Below are 20,131 nucleotides of genomic sequence, written 5' to 3'. Positions count from 1 at the left end.
GGAGCATTCTGCCAAAGTTTAGTGTTAATGCTGCAGCTCTTACAATATCCGTTATCGTGCTATACTGTACTGATGCAGAAGTCAAATTTTGTTATCAGTCTGATCAGCAGTGGCAAGGAGATGGTTCTGTACTTGCATTTTAAGTGGCAAAATGGCTGAAATCATTACTCATGTTCACTGCGCTGCTGGAGAGGCTACATGACAAAGAATTCTAATAACTTGAGGTTCCTGCAGCTTTTAAATTCAGAATTTTAATTTGAGGCTAATGAGGGAGAGACTGTTTGTCCAGAAGGGTTTGTAGATCTAAAGATGTTACTGTAAATCCATACTTAATTTCAGCCTGCCATTTAATTTAATTTGTGAAGCAACACAAAAAATAAATCCAGCCCAATCTGTGGATTTATCACTAGCAATTTAGGCATAGTTTTATCTATTTCTTGATGATTGCATTGATCCACAATAGTTAGCATTTCAAATGGTCTGGAATTTTTATATGAATTGTTCTTATAATATCTGATAAAAAGTGTGCACATTAATATATTTGTAAGATTAATATATAGGACTACCGAATCTGTTCAGGAAACAGTTTGAATAATAATATTTATGCAAGTGGAAAGCTAAAAACAACCAAATATTTTCCCTAGAACAGGCATGACCAAACTCGGCCCTCCAGAGGTTTTTGGGACTACAACTCCCATCATCCCTGACCACTGGTTCTGTTAGCTAGGGATGATGGGAGTTGTAGTCCCAAAACATCTGGAGGGCTGAGTTTGTCTATGCCTGCCCTAGAACATTGGATGTGTGGGATAACTAGCCTCATACAACCAGTATGCTTAAGTCTGATTAATGCATGAAGGGAATGTGTGAAAGGGTTAATGCCATTGAGTGAACTGCCCTGCCAGGCTTAGCTCACCTTGGGAGGGACTAGGTAATCAAGCTTATTGTTCCCCCAGTCTACCTAATAGGCTTAGCATGTAAAGAGGTCTGAGCTGGTTTTTCCAAGTTCAGACCACATGGTTCTAACAAGCCTCCCTTGAAATCTTCTGCCAATAATTTAGGAACTTTCACCACTGTAACTAAGCCTAGTAACTAAGCCTGTGTTTTCTGAATGCTGTATGGAAAAGCACATGAACCCAACCTTTGGAGAGTTTGCAAGTACACCATTTTAAACTAACAAAATGTGTGGTCTTTTGCTATGCTGGTTGAAGAGGGGAGTATTTCGGAACTCAGGTTTGAGCAGCTTATATTTCCGCACTTTACTGCATATTGTGATCTTAAATCTCTGCTGGGGTTCTCTCTACACAGAGTTCTTGCCCCAAACTTGGATCCATGCATCCAGGAATTCTCTTTTTATATCTGTTTTTTCCTTGTCACCAACAGGATGTAGAAACAGCACAAGCAGTACAAGCAATGAGACACAACCATTGATTTTGGGCCAGCAGCATTTATTAGGTAATTGACTGGTTATTTTGTTATTGATTAGTTCTTAATTTTGTTATTGGTTGTTTTTTTTTTAAAAAAGTTAAATGAAAATGACCTCTTCTCTGCTGTTAGTAAGTGCATTTTTCTAACTGCATTTTCTACATGACAAATTCTTGCAGACTTACATTTAGAAATGCATTTAATAGTATATTCTGGGTGTAATTTGAAATTATTAAACAAGCTAAACTAAGAGTTGTGGTGGAGAAAAAGGCACACCAGGTAAAATTACCTTCGCCATGCAACTCCTAAAAATACAAGGACTCTTTCAGGGTCTTGCCTTGAAAACCTAAAGGGTCCATGAGGCATTTAAGAGGGGAGATAAATTTTACAAACCTATTTTGAACCAATAAGCAAAATCCACCAGGAAGGCAAAACTAGGATGGACCAGAATAACAGTAGCAAGGCTCTCTCTATGGGACAAGAGAAACCAGTATCATAATTAAGGTGGCAACATCAGGTTTTACTTAGCCTGTTTCCTTTCCTCCCTCTGTTTTGCTGCTGTGGTAGACTAGCAAAGGGAGTCCTAACCCAAGCCAAGGACTTAACTCTCTTTCTGGACACAGCTCACAGACACGCCATCAATAGTAGCCATGCTGCTGAATCTTATGCATGTTCCATCAGACGTCAAGCCAACTGAATTCATTGTAGACTTGCTTAAATTGAGGTGGATAGATTTGTAACCTTGGAATGTTAGTGTGCACTGTAATGTATGGTGGAATGTGCCTAGTGACTATTTTAATACAGTGGTACCTCAGGTTACATACGCTTCAGGTTAAGAACTTTGCTTCAGGATGAGAACAGAAATCGTGCTCCGGCGGCAGCAGGAGGCCCCATTAGCTAAAGTGGTGCTTCAGGTTAAGAACAGTTTCAGGTTAAGTACGGACCTCCGGAACGAATTAAGTACTTAACCTGAGGTACCACTGTACATTGGTATCCACCAACAAAGGATTTTTAATTGTACAGTGCTTTTCTAAATGGAGAAATAGGAAACAGAAACTTACTGAATCAGAGGACTGACATGGCTGAGCATCAAAGCCATTAAGACAATGTTTGTCTCCTCTTCCATTTGTCTTCTAACATTTCGTCTCCCTAGTTTTCACTCCTGATTCTTGCTGTCTTTCAGCAGTGGGTGCACAGCATGTTCTTTCTGTTCTTTAGTTATCTTGCTGATGTCCTCTATTCTACTAATCTAAAATGATTGTTACTAAGTTTTCAGCTATCTTTCTTTCCAAACAAAATCTATTTTCTATCCTATTCCTAGTCAACTTGTCTTCTGTCTTTTAAATGGTTGATATTCCATCTCTTAGCTTCTTTTCACTGTACTGGGATGTCTCCATTGGTCTAAGTTATGGGACTGGATATGGTGAAAACTGCACATTTCATAGCTACAGTATATGCGCATAGCAAAATTCATGCTGCTCTAGGAGTGACAACCAACAAGCCCCATTTGAAGGTCATGTGGAGGCTGTGTAGTTTGAATGAAGATTTGTTCAGAGGGGAGGGGGGAGGGCAAGCTACCTGCTTTTTCCAATAGCACCCCTTGTGTTGCCAGTTGTAATCTCTGTGGGTTTTTTCCAATTGCTCAAAAAGTTAATGCATCACAGAGCAGACTTACAAAAACACACAGCTATACAAAATTCCTTTTTTGAGAAGTGGTTTCCTTTCATTTCTCACATCAGTGAAGGTCTCTTGGGAGTTTTATCCTCCATCATCTCAATTTGAAAAGACACTTGTCTTATAAAGCAAATTATAACATAATTACTGTAAGTAAGTCTTTGGGGCTATTATTTCATTCCTACAGTATTTGTTATAGACTTATTTATTCATGTTTGTTTTTGTTATTTATTTTGTCATGTTGCAATGCATGTACTTGTACGTCAGTGATTTTTTTAAAAAATGTCCTTTGAAAAGCCTTGCTTCTTCTTTCTGTTCTGCATTTTCTCTCCTATAGGCAATGACACAGCCCATCACTTATACTGACCCCCTGTGGATTTCTGTGTCACTTTCAAACTATTCTCCGTCTGTTCCAGACCTCTTTTCTTCACCCCGCTTTTATCCTTTCTTGCTGCTGCCTTGTTGTACATTCAGAAATGGTTATATGCTTGTTTACTCAGAAGGAAATTTATGAGTAATCCTATCCTATTACTCAGAAGGACATTCCACTGTATTCAGTGGGGTTTACACCCTAGTAAGTGTACTTAGGATGCAGTCCTGCTTTTCCTTCTTGAACTGTGCTAAAGCTTGTCTATCAAGTTATTCCATTCCTTTTTTAAACACTCCCACAATATCTGTTTTCTTTTTCAAAGTGTTTTCAGGGCCATGACAGATTATTCAGTTCTGCCATGTGCTGTTAATATTGCAGTTGCTTTATCAAACCGTCTAATCTCTCTTTCAACTTATCTTCCATGATGTCACTTAATGTATCATTTAGCACAGACTCATTTAATGCAGATTTGTTCATTGCTCCTTAACCAACTTTGAGATGCTTAGTGTAGATTATCAAGGTCAGTGGTTCCCAATTGGTGGTCCATGGACCCCAGGGGGTCTGCATAGCCCACTCAGGGTCTGTGGCACCATTCACATAACTAAAACTACCATAGGGATACCAAAGTTTTCAAAAGTAGGGCGTCTGTGGCTTGGCTTTTGAAAAACAGGGGGTCCTCAGTCGTTAGCTAATTGGGAACCACTGATCTAGGTAGCAAAAGAGAGTGAGTGAAGCAGAGGTGTTTCCTTCCCCAAACCCTTTTGGTGTGTGTTTGTATTAAACTTAGTGAGTAAACAGCAAGAGGGGTAGTAGCTATAGCACATCAATTAAAACAAAAGTGAAAGAGTGAACTCTTGTGTGAACGTTATGCTGCCTGTTTTCACAGGATCCCTTTTGTGGTTTTGTACAGCATGCAGAAGGCTGCTAAATAATTTATTATTAATATAATTATATAATTTACCTGAAATGCCAGCATGCTTGTATAAGGGCAGGCTTTGTGGTCATTAAGTGGCTGGTAGACTTCACATCAAGAATGTGCTCTGGGCTGTCATGATGTGGTTGGTGTATGTAAAGCATGTGTAAAAAACACATATAACCTTGCTTTTTTATCAGCACACTTATTCTGTTGTTTTTGTTTTGTCTGCTCTCTGCCTCTTTTTGGAAGTGTCATCTATATGTCCTTGAGCATATGGCATGTACACACATCCATTTCAATTTGATTTACACTTTGGAAGCCATTAATGGACAGGAAAAGGATTGATTGTCCAGGAATGTGACTCTAACCCAATCCAGATGGTCCGATGGGTTAACCACTGAAAGTCCTGAGGGCATTTTTACAAGTGAAGCCGAGAATGCATTTTAGTCTGGAATGTATCACTTCTTCTGCGCATTATTAACGCAGGAGAGAGCCAGTTTTAAATGGAACGCATGTTCTAGCCAAACAAGGCTTTAGATTCAATCACAGAAGCGGAAAATGAAAACAAAACAATTAAACCCATTTGTGAAAGTGCCATGTCACACGCGGTTGTTCGCATCAAGGTAAAAAGTGTGGTTTTAAAAAACAAAATAAAATGAGAGACCAAGGAAAATAGCCCTGGAAGAGGTCAGGAGAGGAAGGTGTGTTGAAAAGCAAAAGAATGAGAGGAATATGAAGGAGGAGCACTTTAGGCTGAGTTCCTTCGCTATTAAAACAACCCCAAGCAACTGGTTATTTGGGGGGGGTGTAAAAAGGAAGGGGGTGTCTGTGAAGGCAAAGCGCCAGGTCACCCCGAGTGGGCAAGATTTGCCTGACAGATTGGCTTCTCCCTCCCTCGGCTCCACTGTAGTGTGTTGGGCTTGCCGGAGGGGGTGCTGGGCGGCTGCCCAATCTGAGCGGTGCTCGTCCGTCTGATTGACAACTGGGTCGGGCCCAGCCGGCACCGGTGCAAGATACGCACAGGCAATTAGACGGAGGCGGGGGCTGTTTTCGCGGGGCTTTTCCCTGCCCTCCCACAGGCGGGGGCGCTCCGGCGTCACGCTCGCAGCTGCCCCTTTACCTCAGGCAGCCCAGGAGGGAAGCCGCGGCAGCCGCCGCCCGCCACCCTTTCTCCCAACGGGTGAGGCAAGAGACGGGGTGGGGGAAAGCACAGCCCAGGCACATGAATCAGTCTCTCGGCGCGTATCCGGCTTCAGGCAGAGGCGGCGACCATAGCGGGGAAGCGGGAAGGGAGGGGACGCCTGCTCTGACTGCGGCCATGCCGAGAGCAGCGGCGGCGACTCTGTCACCTTGCCGTGGAGGTGTGCGCATTCTTTGGACGGGGAGGGAGAGTTGCGGGAGGGAAAGGAAGGCGGGAAAAGTGACAGCTGGCCGAAACAGCGCCTGAGCGCGGGGAAGGGCAGTTTGGGGGACCCTGCGCGCGCGCGCAAGAGAGAGGTGCTGCCCTGGAGCCCAGAAACCGGGGAGGGGCGCGCGCGCTCTTGCTTGCCTGCCCGGTGGCGGGGAGGGGCAGGTTAAGAGTAGCGCGTAAAAATGCCCCTGGGTGCTGGAGGAAGAGGGACGTGTATATGTGTGTGTGCACAAGGCGGCTCTCTGCGTGTGCTGACTTTCTCTCTCTCGCGCGCGTGTGTGTGGTCGTGTCGGCACAGGTGAACGCTTCCGAGGCGCCACTGCAGTGCCCTCAGCTGCGTGTGCAGCCGGTAGGAGAGGACACAAAGAGGCGGGACGGCTCTCCGGCGAGGAAGGGAAGGAGGCGCTCCTTGGCCCCCCGCGCACGCGGGAATTATAACGGCGAGCGGGAGGAGGACGATGCAAGCAAGCATCGATATTGTGAGGAAGTGACTGGCCGCGCGACTTCCTCTCAGAGCTTGCTCGCTCTCCTCCCCGCCTTCCAGATAATGCACAAATAATCACCGCTGCTTTGAAGTCGCTGTTGGTTTAGTAGCAACGGCAGCAGCAGCAGCTGCCGCCTTTTTTGCAAGGGTGCTGCGCCTCGCGCGCGCGCCCGTGCCTCTAGCTCCTTATGGGGGGGGGGGAGCTCTCTTGTCTCCTCCCCTCCCTCCTCCCTCGGGGAGAGCGCCTTTGTTGTTGTGTTTCGGGGAGGACTCCTATCCTTCACCTCTTCGTGCACGCCGCGTTGCGTGTGTGTATGTGTGTAAGGCAGTGCATCGCCGCCCCACCGGATGCATGCAGTACGTCGTATTTTTTACAAAGTATGTTATTGTTTCGTGCGCCTCATTTGAGAGCTGATTGTCACGTTTCATCCCGCCCCCCTCTCCCCCCACCCTCCTTCTCTCTCGTTTCCTCTCCCAGGTGCTGAAAAGCCACGGCTGGCGCTGGCGGAACCGGGATCTGTGCGATCGCTCCGGCGCTTTGCAACCTTTGCAGTTTGACCGACGGTCGGAGACGGGAGAGTTTTGCAACCCGCCTCTTTAGAGCCTTTGCATATATCGGGGAGGAGAAAGAAAGAAAGAAAAAGCGGAAGGAGGAGAAGCCCAATCATCATCATCGCCGAGCTGCTGCAGCAGCAGCAGGAGGAGGAGGAGGGAGGAGAAGAGAAGGGTCGTCGATATTGTTGCTCCTCTAGAACTGGCGAGGCTGATGGCGGAGTTTGGCAGCAGAGGGGGTGGCACCAGCAGTGGGGGCATAGCCTCCTCCCCAAGCCCTGCACACGGGAAGGTTGCCTTCAAAGCAGGAGATGGGGAAGGTGGTGGTGGTGGAGGAGGAGGTGGTGGGGTTGCAAGAACCCACTTGGACAGTGCCGGCAACGGGGTCTCCAATGGGGACTGCGCTCTGATGGGCACCAGAGAAGAGACAGAGTCTACTCAGTCTGGCAGCCCTGCCACAGAGAGAGGATGTCCCACCCTGCAGCCAGATGGCAAACCTGGTCACCCCAAGAAAACGAGCATCATCAAGGTAAGAGGATGTGCTACCTGGGGTTCTCTGCTATTTGGGGGTGGGAAAGGGGATGATGGAACAGGACATGCACAAATGCCAGGCTCCAGGTGAGCCAACTCAGCCGTGTATGTAGCAGTAAATGTGTCTGCTGACTTGTGCAGGTGAACACACAGCTTTAAAGCAAGGTGAGGACACAACCTGTCCATTGAATTTTGAGTATATGAGTGTGGATCTTTGGTGCATGTGTCTTTATAAAGAGGTAAAGTTGGGGGCATGGGAAGGGGGAGCGAGAACTTGTTCTTCTGTAATGAAAGAAGGAAGGAAGGAAGGTACTGCTGCCTAGTTAAGTGTAGAATCAGCTTGCCATGCAGAGATTTCAGACTACGCAGGTTTTTGCTGATTCTGTGGGATGCTGGTGCACCTGTGCAGAGCAATTTTGTACCCTGTTGACAGACGCACAGCAAGTGATGTGAAAACCAAGGATAAATGACGTGGGTGAGGGGGAAGAAAGATGAACGCCCTCCTAAAGGTGACAGCACATTCATCAAGAGATTGTTTATGGCAGCTTATGCCTATAGTCTTAGCCTTTTTTAATTACTTTCTAGATATTATTGTCACATATCAAACAGGTACGGGGAGATAAGACAATGCTGGTAGGTAAATCATAGATTCACAGAAGGATTCCTGGCTATAAGTCTTACTAGTTTTAAAGAAAACAGTTGGGGTTTTTATTTAAAAAATGTGACTAATTTATGTTTGATCGCTACAGGGCATGGGATTCATAATAGCTGAATGGCATATAACCCATACTGGTAATTTTAAACACAGATGAGCTGCATTAAAAGTTACATAAAATAATAGAGTTGCAGTATGTATGAATACAGCAAGTCCATAGCCAATGATATCTCCTTGTTGAGAATAGGTATTTTCAGTAGCATGTTGTAAAGTGAAATGTTTCTATAATGAATACTCCATTAGCAGCAGATCTCAAGTTGTGCAGCAAGCTGCAGGATCTTGTTTTCAGAATCAAGGGGAGAACAAGGACAGTCAGTGGTAGAGTGCATTTGACAGTCTTGCACCCACCCATCCTGTCAGAGAGAGGTGATGCAGGTTTGTTAACCACTTGCAGCAGTGTGCTTGTGTGACAAACATCTGCAGCACAGTGGCAAACTTCTGTTGCTTCTTGTTTAGGTATAAATTTAATACCGTATTCATTTAGCCTGCCAAAATATCTTTTGAACCAAGCACAGAGTTAATTTATAACTCTCCAATTGTGGTCCCTGGTAGTCCAAACAACAATATAATTGCTGTATTACTGGAGTTTGTTAAATAGTGGTGTATATATTTTTTGGTTTCTGTAGCAAGTTTGTGCTTCGAAAGGGTAGGAGTAAAAGAAACATTTTTTCAAACCGTAGCTTGCTTTAAAGCTAGGATTGGGATTCAGAATTTGGTAACTTGAAAGTGGACTTTGCCTTCCACACATCTATGACTTATGTGATTCATCCAACTAACTATGGGTTAAAACTGTAGATTTGTTTCCTAGCGTTTTTATTTTTATGATAAAGTGGTATATAAGTATTTTTAGAAATAAAGTTAGTTGCTTTCCTCACTATCTCTTTTGTATTATTACTCCCATTAGTGGTTCAGCATAGTGTGAACTCCAAATATTACTTATTAACATGCCTTGGCTGATAATTATTTTGTATTGGCGTGTCAACCATATTTACAGCCACGCCTGATGTGTGTTTACTTGGAAGCAAGTCCTACCAAGTTCAGTGGGAACAGGAATTTTAAATGAACTAAGGTTTGGAATTTATTCAGAATTTGTTTATTGTTCAAGGTCACCTTCATACATATGCAAAAAAATTAAAAGCCCTAGATGCGCAATTTTAAACATGCTATTGATTATGGATATCCATATTGAAGTTTATGCAAATCTTTGCCCTATAGACATGCAGCATTAGCAAATAATACGAGTTTCTTGCATCAGCTGTTACTTTCCATTTAGTTGAATACAACTATATTATCTATTTTACAGTTGGCACCCTTTTTGAAGTATGTGGCTGCCAATACAAGAGTTTGGCAAAACACTTGTGTAAGTTAGTGGCACTAAAATAACTGCTTCCTACAGTATAAGTTTAACATCATAAACACAGATTCCTATTTATTGAAACTAATCTTTGTTTAATGGTGCTTCTACCTGCCAAGTACATCTGGAGCTCCTGAGTTATAGACTAAAAACTGATGTTGAAATGTAAGTGCAAATATGATAATAAATGCCTGCTTATGCAAATAATATACTGTTGTTTAAGCAGTGCCCACCAGACTGGCATTCTGAACCTCTTCCCCCAGTGTAGTTTATTACATTTCTATGAACAGTAGCTAGGCTTGTTGAGAGCTGGAGTAAACAATTTTAATCTTACGAAAAGTATGGGCCTGCAAAAAACTACAGTGCTCTGCTTAGGTAGCAGGCTTTAGGATTTGGCTGTAGTGTTCCAGTTCCAGCAGAAGTTGCCGTTTTATCCATTGTGGAACCTGACCCTTGGTTTGTTGCTAGGCTTGGCTGCGTATGTAAAACCATAAGAACTGTCACCACTTTTTAGGGACCCTGTGCTGTGCTCGGGATTTGTAGTAAGAGGATTTCTGCGTTCAAAGGGCTGGCTTGTGTGCTACTTCTCTGTGGTAGACCGCTTCTGTGTTGCAATTTTTCATGCCCCATCTGTAACCCTTAGAGTTGTTTTACCACGTGGGCACTCCTGATTGCAACAGGAGTTTTCAGTGCAGCACTTTATGAAACTAAATGGCAAATGGAACCTCATTTGGGCATTCTGAGAATAGTGCTTTATCTGTGATGGTGTGCATCTGGCTGAAGCTAACACAACCATTTAGGAGTAGGATGTTGCACGACGATCTTCAACTCTCCATTGTTCTGTATATTGAAGTTTTATGCATATGTTACTGATAGTAACAATGTTATACAATATAGTTTATTTAATTGGGAGTCCCTACTTTTGCTGTATACAAGTGCTCAGATTACATTTACATTATCACTTTTTAAAAGCTGGACAGTGAGCCTGGCTTGATGAATGCTGTTAGCGAACTGGAAAGTCTTTTGCTTTCTTAACCTGTTACTGGCTTAACCCTCCCTTCCTCCCACTTCCAGATGATTTTGGCATGTAGGACAGCTTGCCTGCATAGCCTCCTGGATTGGGCAAGCATCACTTCTGCACAGAGATCTTGTGCATAGCAAACAGTATTTCTAGCTCTCCACGCATTTTGGAAAAGCAGCAGCAAGAATATTTTCTCTGTTCATGCTTTTTCCTTCCCCCTACTTTAAGTTGGGGTATGTTCTCAATTTCTGCTGGAGATAAATGCCACAAAAGGCAATGCATTAGTAACATTTATAATGCAGTAACCTATTAAAGCTTCACTTTCTCATTGTAACACAATTCCTGCATGTTTTCATTCAGAGTAGTTTTTAAAACAAGCAGTTAGGAAGGAGATGTCTTTGCCTTAAAAAATATAACAAAAATATTTGTTATATCCTTCCCCTTCCTCTAAGTTGCATGAGGTAGCAGGTGTGGTTCTTCTCTCTTTTTCCCCATACAGCAACAATCGTGTAGGAAAGGTTAGGCTGAAAGGTAGTGACTCTTTGAAGGTAACTCAGTGAGCTTCATTGGGTGAGTTGGGATTCAGAGCAGGATCTCCCCCAACCTTTGTCTGAAACTCTTAGCAACTATACTGCATTGTCATTCTTGTTTTTACTCCAACCACGGAGTTAGAGATCATAGTTGAATTAACATTTTGATTGACTAACAGCACATCTGAATGTACATACCATTTACATGTGAGAATCATAGAAGTGTAGAGTTGGAAGGGATCCCGAGGGTCATCTAGTCCAACCCCCTGCACTGCAGGAATCCTAACTAGATCATACATGACAGATGGCCATCCAACCTCTGCTTAAAAACCTCTAATGAAGGCGTGTCCACCACCACCTCTTATGGGAGTCTGCTCCACTGCTGGACAGTTAACATAGAATTTTAAGGAACAATACTAAGGACACTGAAAGTAGAAACTTCTGAAATGGAATAATGACATCTTTTTCACAGATTATTTCACCATATCTCATATGTATGTATGTTATGACTATAAAGCAGGAATAGGTTACCTGCCAGATGTTGTTGGACTACCAGATTCCTACATCTTTGTACACCTGTAGGGGCACAGGTACCTCATCCCTGCTGTAAGGTAACGTGTTAGGATTGCTTTTCCCCTTTTGTTATATGTACAGCACTAGGACAGATAGACAAATTAGAAGTACCATTTTCTTTCTTTATCCTAAAAGAACCCATGATATTAGCTTCTATGGCCCAAGGCGTAATGAACAGAGCACTCCAGAACTTGGGTTCCTTTTCCATATTGATCTGGGAATGGAGGTGGGAAGAAAGGAAAATGCAGGGAAGAAAATGACCAACAGTTTTCATTGCTAACAGTTCTGTTCTGTCCACACTCCGCCCTAAATGCTTATAATCACTAGAACTTCATCAGCTGTTTGATATATAAAGAAAGTGCAAATAATTTATTGCAATGTGTCAGTCAGGCTTTGTTGTGGCACTATGTTACAACAAAACCAGGAGTTGAATGACTCAACATAGTCTTCATTTGTTTTAAGAGGAATTGTTTAGTCTGTGCAAAAATATATAATGCTATCACAAAGGACAGGAATTCATCAAGTTGGTTGTCAGTCTCTGTTTAGACTGGACCTAGCCCTCCAATAGGTCTTGCTGTTGTTACTTGGAGCCCTTCTTTGTTTATACAACAGCTACCTAAACCTCAGGAAACAGAAAAAAAATGTTTCCAAAAGCACATACTTTTCAAAGTAGTAAAAAAAAACCACACACACCAAAAAACCAATCCCAGATATAGAGCAAATATAGAGCATTTTATGTTAGCATTGGTCTCGGGTTCAGAAACAAGTTAAATACTGTAAGACTGTCCTAAATGTATATATGACTTAAAATATTTCATTGCTAAAATACAACTTCAGACCAGTAAACAATATTTACCGATAGTTGTGATGCATTTTATAGGTGTTTAGCAAGAATGTAAGGCAAAGGATTAGATCTGGTTAAAAAACTCAGTTGACATTTTAAGGTTGCAGTCCTGTATGTGTTTAATCTTGGGGTAAGTCCCATGGAAGTCTGTGGATCTAACTTTTGCATCCAAGATTTCCTAAAGCTTTTTTCAGATGATAACAAATAAAATGACCAGGTAAGTTTATTAGTGTGTTGGTACTAATTCAGATATAGTGGAAGCCAATGTACAAGGAGGTGAGTCCTATCGTCTTAGGAAAGGGATATTTCAATAGGTCTTACAGTGCTTTTCTTAAAATGGCTGGCCAGCCAGGTTTTGCTAGTGATAAAAATGACTTGATTTCCTAAGCTCAATAATGTTGATTGCATTCTTTAGGAACTTGCTTCTGCTTAATCATGTCACACTGGTAGAGAACTACACACTGTTTTCAATCTTGAATTTCTTAAAATTATATTTAATTCTTAGGGTGATTTATATTCTTTGTTCATCTCCTTTTTTCTCTTGACTGTTGCAGGTGATTCTGTAATGCTGTGCCCTTTTGACTTAAACATGCAATGTGTTGGTGTGTTTTGTTTGGTCTTGTGTTTTTGTGGGACAGGGTTGGAATGTGTTCTTATTCGTGTATGTGTGAAGATGCCATCCCACTGCCAAGTGATAGACCAGAAAGGCATTCATAGCTATGTTGTGGTAGTAGGAAATAGTAGGTGTTTCTTCCTTACAGAGTCCAAAAGCTTGTTTGAACTGTTTAGTAGTAATATTCTATATTATGCCTCTGAAAAAAGATCATCTTGATTAGGAAACTTAGCTTTCAGCTACGGTTTGATAAATTCATTTGCATATGACCAAAATTGGTAGAAAAATGTTTCAGAAGGCTGTCCTTGGTATTAATAGCAAAATAAAATGCTTTTACACTTTAGGGTTGTATTTTGCAGCTTGAATCACAAAAATAGAAATCACATTCATACAAAGATATGACTGTTTCAAAGGCTGGATTGGCATTCTTCACTGTCTGTAATATTAGACAGGAGCCCAGCTGAATCTCCTTCCACTAACACACCAGCCCAACCCTCCCAAAAAGAGAGGTTTGTTAAAGATAGTGCTGAAATTAGAACCTAGGTCTTCCCAATCCAATTCTGCTTGGCTGTTGACAAGATCACACAGCCTTTCAACTCTGCTTTAGAATGTTGGCTTGAGAAACAAAACCTAGAGTTTCTGCTCTTCGTAGTTGCAGAAGCCATATTCAAAATATGAAGAATCCTGTGAGCCATATCCAACATTTCTCAAAAACAGTTGCGTGCTTCTAGACAGGTGCCGCTCATTCAAGTTTTCCATAGCATCCACATAACGTCATTGGCATCAAAATGCCACCCTGTATTCTGCACCCCCCTTAAAATATTTTTTCTGCACAAAATCCTCTAAATTAAAAAATAAACAGTTGCTAACAACCAATGTGCAGTATTAAGCCTCTGTCTGGAAGCAGCTTCATTCTAGATATTCCTGATGCATAGGTCCATCAAAATTCCCCTCTCTCCCCTCAAATACTCTGCTAAATGTTTAAAGCTAGGTTTGAAGTGTAGCTACAAAAGCTGTGAGGTAGCAATCACCAAAGACTAGTTTGTGGAAAACTCTGGAATGGCATCATTAACAAGGTATGTACTGCCTGACTTTATTCTGGGCTGAGTTTTCCCAACCTTTTCTTCCACTAAAACAGCCAGAGGAAGTTTCTTTTCAATGCTGCCACTGTTGCTTTTCCACATGGAAATCCTAGTACTGTACTCAAATTGCTCCTCCCTCAAAACATATGACATTGGTGTTTCAGGGTAATGCCCACTTGTGCATGCAATACCAAGATTGTAGTCGTCACCTGAGGTCAGCACAAAATAGAAGCAATCATTGTGTAATATGAACAGCTACATACACATTCAGAGCATGTGACTTTACTACCTTAGTGTCTATTGGCTTTTGTCATGCATGCTAAATCTGCATTTAGTTTGTAGAGGAATACAGAAGCTTGTATCCATGTTCTGTGTGAGTAGTGGGTGGGTTTAACTGTATTCTGTGTTGTTGTTTTTTTACATTTAGATCTTATATATCTTCCAAGGAGCTCAAGGCAGCATATATGATTCTTTGCACTTCATTTTGTCTTCACAACAACCCTGTGAAGCAGTTTAGGTATAGGGTGCGAGATAATGACTAGACCAAGCTCACCCAGAAAAACATGTGTATCTGCTTGCAGTACATATTTGCATTGTTCACATACCCAAACCTGCGAATTATGCTTCTAAAAGACTTGGAAACTATTTTTCTTTCCCCTAAATACATTGTTGTTGTTGTTGCTGTTGTTGTCGTTTGGGGGGGGGGAATCCAACCAATGCCCTGTTTTTTCAGCTTTAAATAAATAAATTTTAAAAGCTACAGGGCCCAGCCTTCACTAACCTAGTGGCCTCCAGAAGATTCTCATAGGCTGTAATGTAGAGAAAACCCTGAAACAGGAGGATATCTCATCATATAGGGATTGTGAATAGATGAACTTGCTGAATATTATTGTCCTTACTTTTTTGTTTTCATTTCCCTTTATGGAACAAAGAGGAAGAGAGAACCTATAATCCCTTCTTTCCTCCTGCTATTTCATTGCCCTGGATTCTTTAAAATTGTACATTTTTAGTTTGTGGCTTGGCTTTCCTTCCTCTGAATCTGCTGGATTCTTTTCTTCTACCTGTTGCTGTTATTTGTGGCACAATATGGTACGTACTGTATGCTTTGGTTGTGGGAGGTCTCATGTAGCCAGAGTTTGAACCAGGCATCGGTTTACAATGCCAGTTCCAGTTCACCCTGAGAACACTGAAGTGACGACTGGAGGAACAGGAATACAGTGGATGCTCGGGTTGCGAACGTGATCCGTGTGGGCTGCACGTTCGCAACCCACAGCGATTGCAACCTGCAGCGGTGCGTCTGTGCACGCGTGGGTTGTGATTCTGTGCATGCGCAACTGCCAAAACCTGGAAGTAACCCGTTCCTCTATTTCCAGGTTTTGGTGGTCTGCAACCTGAAGCATCTGTAACCCGAGGTATGACTGTACTTCTCTGAATGTTCAGGATTTTCTTGCTGAATTGATTTTGGGGGTTGAATAATGGCAGCTTATGTCCGTTACCATAAAAGTGAAAGACAGATGGGCCTGTTCAGACATTGTTCCCACTCTCCGGATGGTCATCTGTTAGATACTATGAGTGGGCCTTTAGGCTTGCATTCTTCCACCATGACTGATCAGGAATAAATGAATAGGTTATTACTAATAATCTGGCCTTGAATCCAAGGCAGACCTTTTAACATCACAGTAATCCAAGTTTATGCACCAACCACTGGTGCTGAAGAAACTGAAATTGACCAGTTCTATGAAGACTTACAACACCTTATAGAAATGACACCAAAGAAGGATGTTCTTCTCATTATAGGGGATTGGAATGCTGATATAGGGAGTCAAGAGATAAAAGGAACAACTGGCAAGTTTGGCCTTGGAGTTCAAAACGAAGCAGGGCAAAGGCTAATAGAGTTCTGCCAAGAGAACAAGCTGGTCATCACAAACACTCTTTTCCAACAACACAAGAGACGACTCTACACATGGACATCACCAGATGGGCAGCATCGAAATCAGATTGATTATATTCTCTGCAGCCAAAGATGGAGAAGCTCTATACAGTCAGCAAAAACAAGACCTGGAGCTGAATGTGGCTCAGATCATCAGCTTCTTATAGCAAAATTCAAGCTTAAACTGAAGAAAGTAGGAAAAACCACAGGGCCGGTAAGATACAATCTAAGTCAAATCCCTTATGAATACACAGTGGAAGTGAGGAACAGGTTTAAGGATTTAGATTTGGTGGACAGAGTGCCTGAAGAACTATGGATGGAGGCTCGTAATATTATACAGGAGGCAGCAACTAAAACCATCCCAATGAAAAGGAAATGCAAGAAAGCAAAGTGGCTGTCCAACGAGGCCTTACAAATAGCGGGGGAGAGAAGGCAAGCAAAATGCGAGAGAGATAGTGAAAGATACAGGAAATTGAATGCAGATTTCCAAAGAATAGCAAGGAGAGACAAGAAGGCCTTCTTAAATGAGCAATGTAAAGAAATAGAGGAAAACAATAGAATGGGAAAAACCAGAGATCTGTTCAAGAAAATTGGAGATATGAAAGGAACATTTCGTACAAAGATTACCATAATAAAAGACAAAAGTGGAAAGGACCTAACAGAAGCAGAAGACATCAAGAAGAGGTGGCAAGAATACACAGAGGAACTATACCAGAAAGAAATGGATGGCTCGTACACCCCAGGTAGTGTGGTTGCTGACCTTGAGCCAGACATCCTGGAGAGTGAAGTCAAATGGGCCTTAGAAAGCACTGCTAATAACAAGGTCAGTGGAAGTGATGATATTCCAGCTGAACTATTTAAAATTTTAAACAATGATGCTGTTAAGGTGCTACATTCAATATGCCAGCAAGTTTGGAAAACTCATCAGTGGCCAGAGGATTGGAGAAGATCAGTCTACGTCCCAATCCCAAAGAAGGGCAGCGCCAAAGAATGCTCCAACTACCGCACAATTGCACTCATTTCACACGCTAGCAAGGTTATGCTTAAAATTCTACAAGGCAGGCTTAAGCAGTATGTGGACCGAGAACTCCCAGAAGTGCAAGCTGGATTTCAAAGGGGCGGAGGAACCAGAGACCAAATTGCAAACATGCGCTGGATTATGGAGAAAGCTAGAGAGTTCCAGAAAGACATCTACTTCTGCTTCATTGACTATGCAAAAGCCTTTGACTGTGTCGACCACAGCAAACTATGGCAAGTTCTTAAAGAAATGGGAGTGCCTGATCACCTCATCTGTCTCCTGAGAAATCTCTATGTGGGACAAGAAGCTACAGTTGGAACTGGATATGGAACAACTGATTGGTTCAAAATTGGGAAAGGAGTACGGCAAGGCTGCATATAGTCTCCCTGCTTATTTAACTTATATGCAGAATTCATCATGCGAAAGGCTGGGCTGGATGAATCCCTAGCCGGAATTAAGATTGCCGGAAGAAATATCAACAACCTCAGATATGCAGATGACACAACCTTGATGGCAGAAAGTGAGGAGGAATTAAAGAACCTTTTATTGAGGGTGAAAGAGGAGGCAAAATATGGTCTGAAGCTCAACATCAAAAAAACGAAGATCATGGCCACTGGTCCCATCACCTCCTGGCAAATAGAAGGGGAAGAAATGGAGGCAGTGAGAGATTTTACTTTCTTGGGCTCCATGATCACTGCAGATGGTGACAGCAGTCACGAAATTAAGAGACGCCTACTCCTTGGAAGAAAGACAATGGCAAACCTAGACAGTATCTTAAAAAGCAGAGACATCACCTTGCCAACAAAGGTCCGTATAGTTAAAGCCATGGTTTTCCCAGTAGTGATGTATGGAAGTGAGAGCTGGACCATAAAGAAGGCTGATCGCCGAAGAATTGATGCTTTTGAATTATGGTGCTGGAGGAGACTCTTGAGAGTCCCATGGACTGCAAGAAGATCAAACCTATCCATTCTGAAGGAAATCAGCCTTGAGTGCTCACTGGAAGGACAGATCCTGAAGCTGAGACTCCAGTACTTTGGCCACCTCATGAGAAGAGAAGACTCCCTGGAAAAGACCCTGATGTTGGGAAAGATGGAGGGCACAAGGAGAAGGGGACGACGGAGGACGAGATGGTTGGACGGTGTTCTCAAAGCTACAAACATGAGTCTGACCAAACTGCGGGAGGCAGTGGAAGACAGGAGTGCCTGGCGTGCTCTGGTCCATGCGGTCACGAAGAGTCGGACACGACTAAATGACTAAACAGCAACAATAATCTGGCAAATTGTCATAATAGATTCCTATACAAAAAAATATTCCAGCACCCTCTTTTACTTTAATTTGAAATAAATTACATAACAATTGAGGTGCTAGTCCTACATATTTTTATATACACATGAATGAAATGTGACTATGCATCCCTAAGCCTTTTTAGGATTAGGGATTTATGATATTAAAAACCTCTGTATTTAATGTTGTGGCAGATTATGGCTACATTGTGTCTAGATTCAATTTAACCAAATAATTCCTTGAATGAAATCAAATCTATACCTTGCAGCTTCTAACATAAAGACCAGTCAATCTTTTTTATCCATTATTCCCAAAATATTCACTTGGAAGTAAATCCTACGGATTATTTGAAAGTAAGATTAGTTTTGATACACTTGATATCTCGGTCTAAGACAGCAGTTATTTTAACCAGTGTGTACTCCATATTTTAATACATCACTGGAAAATATTATCTCTACATCTGGCTGTGCAAGCCGTACACATAAATGGAATGTGCATTTTCTTCTAAGGCACTAAATCCAGGAATAAGAGGAGCTATGATTTTTGTCACTGCTTCTCAGGCCAGCATGACTCTTTGCCGGGTTATCCCAATGGAATATATTGACTGCTCTTTATGAAGTTCTTCCAAATGTCCCTCTCATGATAGAAAGCACTTTGACCCAACAGAGGCTTCTTAGTGGAACTAGGGAGGGTTGTAATTTTCACCTCCCCCCCCTGCAGCCCCCAATCTGCTTTCAAGGGTTGGTGGGCCTTTTGCAACAGAATGGGAAGCCATGGAACAGACCAAAACCCCCTCCCTGTTCCTTTGGAAGACTCTACTGGATCAAGGAGCACTTGTCAGTAGAGGACAACCATGGAGTACAAGCCTATAAGTTTAGTAAATAAGCCAGTTCCAGCACAACTAAGTAGAAAGCTGTTCCTTGTTGATCTATTTATTATTTATTTATTGAATTTATATACCGACCTATGCCTGGAGGTCTCAGGGTGGTTCACAGAATAAAATCAAAATATAAAACCACAGAATACACTATCAAAATAAAAACGACAACCCAGTAACCCTCCCCCACCCCCCAAAAAACCCACTCACATTTTAAAAGGGCATAGGATATTAATCAAATCAACCAAAGGCCTGGTTAAAAGAACGTTTTTGCCTGGCGCCTAAAGGCCAGGCAAACTTCCCTGTGGGGAGAGCATTCCATAGACGGGGAGCCAATGCAGAGAAGCCCGCCAGATCCCTTGAGGAGGAGGCCCACAAAGAAAATGACCTCAGGAGATGATCTAGCAGGAACAGAAGTTTTCTTATCCAGAGAAGGTAAGGGTTGCTTAGTCCTGATCGTTGACTGAGGTAGAAGACCATAATATTTGGCTCTATAAGACAACAGAGGGTAAGTAAAGGAGCTGTACCTGTGATAGTTCTTGATAAGTCACTTTTGAAGCAATATGGTAGACTTTATTGGGAAACCAACTGAGGCCCTGGGCTTCCTAGCAATAGAGGCTGAACTTGATTGCAGGAGATCAGGTTCCATGAATGGCAGGGCATTGTAGAACTTAATATGGAACGTGAGTTCTGGGTGAGGTGCTTATAGGCTTCCCAGAGGCATTTGTGAGAACAGCATGCTGGACTAGATAGGCCTTCAGTCTAATCCTGCAGGGCTCATGTTCTTATGAGGTGGTTGTCATAACTTCTCAAGAAAGAGCACGGTATTACTGTGTGATGTCTACATTTAACAAAAAAAAAAAAAAGCTTTCTATAAATAGCTAAGAAACTATTGGTGAGGGAGGGACATTTAATTTCAGTTACTGTATT

General features: G+C 42.3%; 1 protein-coding gene across 13 annotated transcripts in view; it reads left to right on the top strand.

Moving 5' to 3' along the window:
• The window catches only part of PLCL2 (phospholipase C like 2), a 140,152-nt gene that overhangs the window by 57,210 nt on the left and 62,811 nt on the right, over positions 1-20,131 (top strand). For 8 of the 13 annotated variants that reach the window (XM_083404677.1, XM_083404673.1, XM_083404674.1 and 5 more), the window contains 2 exons: positions 1,381-1,452; positions 6,756-7,358. In XM_083404677.1, the coding sequence (XP_083260803.1) occupies positions 7,044-7,358 (315 nt within the window). In that variant the 5' untranslated portion in view covers positions 1,381-1,452; positions 6,756-7,043. Of the gene's footprint in view, positions 1-1,380; positions 1,453-5,319; positions 5,744-6,427; positions 6,635-6,755; positions 7,359-20,131 lie in introns of those variants that run through there. The other 5 variants (XM_083404676.1, XM_083404671.1, XM_083404675.1 and 2 more) reach the window with 4 other exon arrangements.

This window comes from Podarcis tiliguerta, assembly GCF_965153285.1.
Source record: "Podarcis tiliguerta genome assembly, chromosome: 12".
Classification (NCBI taxonomy): Eukaryota; Metazoa; Chordata; class Lepidosauria; order Squamata; family Lacertidae; genus Podarcis; species Podarcis tiliguerta.
The sequence above is the reverse complement of the archived record's forward strand: the minus strand, read 5'-3'. Positions and strand labels throughout refer to the sequence as shown.